General features: G+C 33.6%; 3 protein-coding genes across 4 annotated transcripts in view; all 3 read left to right on the top strand.

The window, feature by feature from the left end:
* LOC101509309 (glutamyl-tRNA(Gln) amidotransferase subunit A, chloroplastic/mitochondrial) overlaps positions 1–1,351 on the top strand; it is a 7,480-nt gene extending 6,129 nt beyond the window's left edge. The window contains exons 10-11 of one of the 2 annotated variants that reach the window (XR_189807.4): positions 768–937; positions 1,015–1,351. Coding sequence is in view for 1 of the 2 variants with exons in the window: in XM_004499946.4 (XP_004500003.1) it covers positions 768–857 (90 nt within the window). In the remaining variant the exon portion in view is untranslated. Of the gene's footprint in view, positions 1–767; positions 939–1,014 lie in introns of those variants that run through there. The other variant, XM_004499946.4, reaches the window with a different exon arrangement.
* A 1,237-nt stretch (positions 1,352–2,588) lies between these two features.
* Positions 2,589–5,932, top strand: LOC101508994 (uncharacterized). The gene is made up of 8 exons (XM_004499945.4): positions 2,589–2,857; positions 3,624–3,813; positions 3,903–4,040; positions 4,347–4,425; positions 4,810–4,878; positions 5,014–5,089; positions 5,441–5,497; positions 5,619–5,932. Exons 2-8 carry the CDS (start codon positions 3,631–3,633, stop codon positions 5,701–5,703), a joined length of 687 nt encoding a protein of 228 aa, XP_004500002.1. The 5' UTR covers positions 2,589–2,857; positions 3,624–3,630; the 3' UTR covers positions 5,704–5,932.
* Positions 5,933–8,532: 2,600 nt separating this feature from the next.
* LOC140920490 (uncharacterized) overlaps positions 8,533–8,856 on the top strand; it is a 2,994-nt gene continuing 2,670 nt past the window's right edge. Inside the window, exon 1 of the mRNA XM_073368773.1 lies at positions 8,533–8,835. Within this exon, the coding sequence (XP_073224874.1) occupies positions 8,533–8,835 (303 nt within the window). The remainder of the gene's footprint in view (positions 8,836–8,856) is intronic.

The following is an 8,856-nucleotide window of genomic DNA, read 5'->3' as shown; positions in this document are numbered from 1 at the left end:
AATATGAATAAATAAAACAAATTACAATATATATATATATATATATATATATATATATATATATATATATATATATAATTTGAGCTTATAATTGTATCTTGGCTTTGTTTTTAGTTAAAAAATAAGTTTTTGAATATCGAAAATGAATAAGAAAACTCAAGGTTGTTAGTTATATTGCTCGCTACATTTTGCTTTAGATTGGGTTGGATGAATTTTGCAAGATCAAACTTGCTGAACTATGTGTGGATCAAGTGTACTTTTCTGTCCAATTTGCTAAACTTCCATGATTATAGAAAAATTACAGATTTTTCTTGAGCTTACATACAATTACACAGTAGTAATAGTGAATATGATACATATCCAACATTCTTTAGCAAGGTTACAATCTGTTGGTGGGATTTTCTTTGCTTCTAAGATTGAAAGTTACCATATGGTCAAAGTTAACTAATGTGGTCTTTCATAGGTAATATTTAGGTGCTAATTTTAACCCAAAAATGTGTGGCATGTGTTAGTATTATAAATGACTAACAAAACTAGGAGATTCATACAACATCTCATACTAATAAGTAAATACATAAATATTAAAATTTTATATTTTCAATTGAGTTTGGTTACAAAAAAGTAATATGAAATCCAGTTCGAGCGGTTTTCATAGAAAAATATCTAAAAACATCCAATAAAATTTGGTTTTTTGCGGCTTATGGTTTTTTTAAATTGTTTTGACAGTGAACAATACAATCATCCTTTGATTTGGTATTTATTTGCAGGGAGAGCTGCTGAGAGTAGGACATATCTTTGAGCAAACTCTTGAGAATGGCAGATTTGTTCCACCAATTGTAGCTGATAGCGTTGAATAATGAGTTTAAGCGATCATTCTACATCTTCATGATCCACAAATAATTTCATCAGTTTTATGACGATGTGGTAACCAAAGCAGGTGTGTTTAAGCTGTTCAGTATTTCTAATGGTATTCAAAATGATAACTTGAAGGAAAATATGGTTTTGACATTGCAGGCAATACTTATAAATGTTTTGGTCACACGCAACTGAAACTTGATTAAGCAAGCTTGAATGTTCCACTCTTTGAAATTGAGAATGTTCACAATAAGTCAGTAACCTTTCTAGTTGCTTTCTGTTTTTTCTTTGTTGTTTTTGGGGATCACAAGCCATTGGTTAGCATTTCTACCAATAGTTAATTTGTCTTATGTAGTGTAAAACTAGCTACATTGATCAAGTGTAAAGGATCAACTGGTCTTTCGAGTTCTCCAAACAAGTTGGCCTTGTAATTTACAGTTGAGGATTTCTTTCTTCATTATTTATTATTTAAATTATAAAACATTTGGTTAACAAATTTGTTTGAATTTCATATTTTTCTTTTTTAATTTTGCTTGGATTGAGTATGCAGCTGTTCAGTTTATATTTAATTGTGCTTGTTACAATAACCTAGCGAGGTTATCTTGTTTGTGAGTGTAACTAATCAGAATCAGGGAAGGATCCAGAATTTCAATATACAGAGGCCTATTTTTTCATAACTTCAATATTAAAAAATAAATAATTGTTCAAATCACATAATCAAAAATTAAAATTAACCTTAATAGCATTTATTATTCCAATAAGTATTAACATTAATTTTTATTTTATTAAATTAAAATGAAACAAAGAAATAAAAGAAGTTACTGGATGGTTTTCATATATTTCTTTTCAATACGTATTCCTATAACTTTTTTAGGGTACAATATTATTCTTATATGCGAAAATGACTTCATCTTTTTATATTGAAATTTGAAGTTGAGTTCATCGCAATTTGTGAACAATATGACTTTATGAATAGATTGATACTCTTATTCCATTAATTATTTTTGTTTTTGTACCAAAATATTGAGCTCCACGTCGCATACAAAATGATATATGTTTTTATCAGTAAATACTAACACGTATTTGACGGAACACACACACACAGATATATATATATATATATATATATATATATAACGAAAATATAATTTTTATTATTTATTTAATATTTGTTTTAATTTTTTACTCATTTTAATTCTTTATATTTTATAAAGTATATCTTAATCTATTTTATTATAATTCTTATAAGCAATTGTATAATTATTATCATAAATTATTAAGATAAAATCTTATATCAATTATAAAGTTAAATATAAAATCTAAATAAAAATAAAGTGAAAATATAATTAATTCTGATAAATGTTATTTGTTTTAAAGATTTAATATATATTTTAAAGTATGAAAAAATTATTTTTTTAAGTAGAAGCCTATTATTGAATTAAATAGATATTTCTTTTAAAAATAACATTATACTCATAAACAATTGTTAAAAAAGGTTTTAATTACGAGATGTTATTATAAATTTTATTGTGATTCTAACAAAAATAAAAACACATAATTTATAAAAGATAAAAAATCAAAATTAGTCAAAATAAAAACAAATGGTCAAAACAAGTATTAAATAAAAAAAAACTAATTATATTTAATGCTTAAAAATTTTGTCAACTTATATACACAAAATTCACTACATTATTTCCATAGATTTGTTTTTTTTTTGGCTGTAATGATTTATTAACATGTTCCCTAACAAATTTGTTTTAAAATGAGCCAGCGTATATTTATTGGTACCGCGGTTTTCACCCCTACATCTTACCCAACACCTCAAGGCGCATGTTAGCATATATATATTCATCTCCTAAAAGGAACAGAGCGCGTGATATCACGCGCGTCAATCGTTCACCCCTTGCAACCATAGAAAACACACTCTCCATCTCTATCCTCTCTTCGATTCCCCGACGTTGCTGTCCCTTTTTCCCGATCCACTTTCGATTCGACCTAATTCGTAAGCACTTCGAAAATCACATCTATCTTTATCTTATTTAATTTAATTTAGCTCATTTTTTAATCAATTGAATGATTCTTGATAATTTATTTATTTATCAATTTCGATTTTTTAAATTGAATTTTGAACTTTTGGTTTTTGAAAATAACACATTTGATATTTTTTTAATAATTGGGGATTCATGAGAAATACTTTAATTTTGTTATAGTTGTTTTTTAAATAGCCTAAATTTCTGCAACCAGAAGAAGTCTATTGATCTTCTGTTATTAATGTTATGAATTTTAGAATTTAATAGTTCAATTTTCACTTGGGAGAGATAAAAGTTATTGTGGAGACTTCAAATTTATTTTGGTATGTTTCTAGTTTTCAACAAGAATTGATTTTGCCTCTGGAATTAATTTTAAATTGAAGTTAAAAAAATGTAGCTTTTTGCATTTAAATGTCAGTGAAACTTATTTTTCAACTCACTTTCATATAAATGTATCAAAAAATAAAACATATTAGCTTAAAATCACTTTTAACTGAAATCAATTTATTCAAAATCGATTTTTGCCACAATTTTTTTTGCAGTGTCAAGCATCAATTCATTAAAATCTTTATTGGTTCTTGTAGTCAATAAAGCAATGATAGTATATTCATATCAATTATGATGGTCTTGATTCTTTCAGTCTTAGCTTAGTGAGAAACAGAAAATCCGAAGATTATTATATGTGTTTGTTTTGTTTAGTTTTCTTGGTCAGTTACTTATTTTGTGAAATGTCGTCAGTGTTATTATGATGAGAACGGATCCATTGTCGTCGAGAAAGAAGCTGTCTCTGGTTGATCTTTGTGTTCAGAAAGCTATAGATAATGTAAGATACCTTGGAAATGTTGGTCCTGTCGATCATCATCTGCTTGAGCGAATCTTGCCGCACTGTACACTTGACCAGTTAATGCATGTGGAGAAAGCTAGCGAAGTAAGACGGGTTTTGTTGTTTTTCTTAACTATGAATAAAGTTGGAACAAGTTAAAATGATTGTATAATTTGGTTGATGTATTTTTGCAGGGAACTGATTTGAGCCCAGTAACTGATAAATTGTGGAAAAAGTTTTTTGAAAAGCAGTTTGGTTCAAATTGCACAAATGAAGTAATTAAAAGGATGAGAGAAAAGAAAGTGTCATTCAAATGGTTGCAGTTGTATGAGGTATGATTTTACTTTGGAACTAATAGAATTATTCAATGTAACTGTTCTTTCTTTCTTTCATTTAACATTCAAAAGGCACCAATTGTTACTTTCACTAACTATGTAACTTCCTTACCAGCGGTTGGAATTAAGCAAATATATGATTAGTATTAGCTGTTACTTATTCTTAGGTGATTATCAGTTCTGATAAACTCTAATTATGGAATGATTTCATCTTCTTCTAGATACAATGCAATGTAATAGTGTAAGTGTAGACCGATTTGGCGCTGTTTTTCCTCTAACCCTCTTCTAATTCTATATGCACAGGCTAAAGTAAAGGAAATGGCTCAGGCTGAGAATGAAGCACTTGATCGAATCAAGCAACGCTACAAGAAAGAAGATGCAAGTATGAACTAACCTCTTTTTTTTTTTTCTTTTCTTCCTGTTGGGTGGTGTTTGTTACTTTGTTTTTGTTGATCTGTTTAATGCTAATGACTTTTCTTCTACCTTCTTTTTCTTTCTAAAAGCTATGCTTGTGTTATACAAAAAAAATGGTAGTTAACTAAGAATTTCTGGTTTGATTTGTTGAACGTTGCATTTTACACCGGATCACTTAGTAATTCATACGTCGTTGTATTTCTTACCATCTTTCTTAGTTTAAATAGTTACAAATGATTGTTCAAGTCAGGATTTGAACTCGGGTCTTCCCGATAGATTCTTCTTTAATTGAAGCTTATTAACCATTTGAATCCAACCACTTGGTTTGTTACAAAGTATTGTGACTATGCAGGAAAGCAGAGTAGGCAAGTAAGGATATGCACCAAAGTTCCACCTTCAAGTAAAAAAAGATTGTGGGGAGGTAATTTTTTTATTTCTTTATGTTTGTTTCCCTCTACTTCACTCTAATACTGCACTTATATATAGGTTACATTTTGAATTTGATCAAGTTGTTGATTTCATTTGTTAGTTGTTCATCTTTGAGGATCTTTTGTAGATAATGGACCTGGATACAATGTGTCAAATTTGAAGAGCAACATAATGAAGAAGTCAAAGATAGATTTTCTTAAGAGGTAACCTTTATTTTTTATGATTATTTGATGCTTCCAAGTATTTCAAGTCCATACAAGTTTTTCATCTAGTTAAATAAATAAAAAAATTAGAGTAAATTTTTCTTTCAGTAACTCTGTTCATTGATTGGAAACATTTGCTTTAAATTTTGCAAAATACTTTTTGTAAACTTTCCTCTATCACCTAATGATAGTGCATAAAATGTATAATATTTTTTTGAAAAGAATCAGAAATCATTTTACTATGAAGCATACTAGAACTTTGTTTGTTCATGCATCTTGAAGTTATATACTCAAACTCAACAGAATTTTGACTTAAATTTTATTGATTTGTTTCTTCTAAATTTCTTGCAGTCGCGAGGTAAAAAATATTGCAGCAATGAACAAAAATTCTATCCAGAGGAGTAGTAGGTACATTATAATTATCATTGTTTGGTAGAAACTATTTCTTGGTGAAAAACTTCTGGTTTTTTTGCCTTCTCTCTTTCTGTTTTCCTTGAAAATTCTCATGATGTTGCTCCATGTGTTGCAGTTCATCAAGCATGATGAAACCTGGAAGTATGTCTGGAATTGGTTCATCTTCCAAAGATCCCAAATCTACCAAAAGGATATTTTAGGTGCAGACTATGAGTCTGCAAGATAGCAATGCTATGTATCATTATTTGCTGTTTAATTGTGATGATAGTTACATTTATGTTAATAAAAAAAATTGTATTATCATATATGCTTCTAACATTGGCTTGACTTTTATGTGTTAATGTATTTACCGCGTAGATAGCATCAAATTATGCATTACAATTGTTGTAATCTGTTGGTTTCGATATATATAAATGCAATTATTGTTCATTTTCTGATAGGACACTAGATATTGGGCCTTGGTCTAATAGATAGGTTGATTACAGAATAAGAGTTAGTTAGTATATTAATTGATTTCCTAGAATTGTTATAGGTTTCTGTTATAAAAGAGAGGGAAGGGTAGTGACAAAAGGGAAAAAAGATATTAAGCAATTAGGAGAGTCTCTCTCTGGATTAGGAGCATACTATGCTCTGGTAGGAGTTCCACGTAGGAGTTCTTGGAACTCTGGTTGTTTTCTTTTTCTTGTTGATTTCACCATTGTAGAGCTTGCTGCTCATCACTTTCATTCAATAAAATTCCATTTTCATTTTGTAAATTATGATTTCTATCATTGGTCCGACCTACCGGATTATCGAGAGGAGCTAGCGAAATCGAATGTCACAGAAAATGTCTGACAGAGTCGAAGCTTTGGAGATACAAATGGCGTACATGGAAGGTTCAGTGCGCCAAACCTTGGAGGAATTTCGTCAAACTATCTTGACGGAGTTTGCAAAATTGAATCGGCCTTTAGAGGAGATACCACGCTCATCTGCTAGTGATGAAGCTGTGATAGAGTAAAAAATGGCGGTGAAGAAGGTGGAGCTGCCGTCGTTTGATGGAGACGATCCGGTTGGATGGATCACATGCGCATAAACGTATTTCGACGTATAGGGGACAACGGAAGAGGCGAGGGTTCGTTTGGCTAAGATTAGCATGGAAGGAGCAACGATTCACTGCTACAACTTGCTGTGTGAAAACGAGGATGAACTGACATGGGAGAAGTTGAAGCAAGCTTTGATAGAGAGATATGGTGGGAGCCAAAGTGATAACCCCTTCGAAGAATTGAAGGATTTGCAGCAAACTAGGGACGTTGATGAGTACATCACCGCATTTGAATACACTTCTTCACAAGTGAAAAGGTTACCAGAGAAGCAATACCTTGGGTATTTTTTTGGAGGACTTAAGTCAGAGCTCCGATTGAGAGTTAGGACGTTCAATCCTCAAACTAGGCTACAAACAATGAAGGTCGCTCGTGATGTTGAAGACGAGCTGCGTGGGAAGATTACGACAAGAGGAGGAGGAAACAAATCAAAGATTTGGAAGAGGGGTGGATCTGACCGAACTGGGTCAAATGGTTATGGTTCTGGGCCTAATAAGAAAAGTGACTTTGGGTCTAATTATAACCGGAGTCCATATCGAAATGGAAACAGGTCGAATGCTAGAGCGGGTCAAATCAAACCGGACTCTAATTTTGAACCCTAATTTGAATTCGCTGAAGATGAGAAGCGAAGACGAACAGAGGAACGATGATCGTAACAGAGGAACGAAGCATCTTCCCTACTCGGAATTGATGGATCGTAATGCACATGGTCTCTATTTTCGATGTGGAGAACGATTCCACCCTCTTCATCAGTGTGCTGAAAAACAACTTCTTTGGTGATTCTCGGTGATGATGAAACGATCAACGACAACAGTGAAGTGATAGCAATCGAGATAATGGAGGATGAGAGGGAAACACCATTAGAGTGTCATTCTTTGAAGCTGTGCGAAGTAGAGAATGAGAATAACGTCAAGAAACCTCTCCCAACTACCTTGCGTTTGCAGGGAGTGGTGAAGGGGGAATGCATAATGATCATGATAGACATCAGTGCTAGTCACAATTTTGCGACCCCTCAATTGGCAGCTTCCCTGCCACTTACAATAGGACGAATCAAACCACATATGTGAGATTTGGGAACGGCACCAGTGTGACTACGGCAGAGAAGTGTGGAAGGTTTGACATTCAATTGGGAAAGTTTAACACTACGGTGGAGGCTTACATATTGGAATTGGAAGAGGTATATGTGATTTTGGGAGTAGCTTGGCTATACAAGCTTGGTAAGGTGATGTTTGTGTTAAATACTATATTAGAATGTAAATAATATATATGGGCTGTAAGTATGTAAGTATTCTGGCCCGTTAGCTGTAAATTAGGGTTATTTAATACCCTGTGTCTATATAAAGAGATTCCGCTGTGTAGTTGAAACACACGGGTTATTCACAATATGTCTCTCAATACTCTTTATATTCAACATGGTATCAGAGCCAACTGAGAGACAACCCTAATCGTCAACTACCCGGTCGACCCACTGTCTTCGGTGAATATTTTCTTCGGCAAACCGTGTTCTCAACTCCGGTTTTCCCCCTCTGTTGTTGATACGCTGATTCCTCAACTTTTGTTCAGTCGTTCACGCCCTATCATCGCTGCCATCACTGCCATCACTGTCGTCACTGTTTTTGACGAGTTTTTTCGACGAACGACCACTCCAGCAGCATCGTACACCTCAGATCGGCCAAAACCCTTCAGCCGCATCATCAAAACCTCCCTCACACGCCCCCACCCGTCGCCTGACCTCCTGCGCGTGAGATCCACGCGCCGCCCACTGCTGCCGCGCGTGACGGCGCATCCGGAAGCCGTTCACGGTGCCGCTTCTTCCACCGCACTCGCCTCGGCCCCCTGCTTCCATATCTGCCATCATTTTTAAGTTTCGAGTTACGGGTATACGAGTTCCAGTTCAAACAACCCCTGTTTTCCCGGTTCCGACACGTTTTCTGACAATCTGTGCTGACCATGGCGTCCCAGTCTGAAACAAAGAGCATATTCACCAACTACATCACCTCTCCTCTCTCTGTTGAAAAATTGAATGGATCAAATTATGATAGTTGGGCTGCCGACATCAAACTATGGCTACGTGGTCAAGGTTACGAGGATCATCTCACCCAAAACCCTGATAAGGTGAGTGTGACTGAAACATCCAAATGGAGTCAGATTGATGCTCAGTTGTGTAGTGTCATTAAGTCTACACTTCATCCAGATGTCAAACCGATCTTCCGTCCGCATCTCACGTGTGAATCGGTTTGGAGTCAAGCAAAGGCACTCTATACTAACGACACA

This window comes from Cicer arietinum, chromosome 5, assembly GCF_000331145.2.
Source record: "Cicer arietinum cultivar CDC Frontier isolate Library 1 chromosome 5, Cicar.CDCFrontier_v2.0, whole genome shotgun sequence".
NCBI lineage: Eukaryota > Viridiplantae > Streptophyta > Magnoliopsida > Fabales > Fabaceae > Cicer > Cicer arietinum.
The sequence above is the reverse complement of the archived record's forward strand: the minus strand, read 5'-3'. Positions and strand labels throughout refer to the sequence as shown.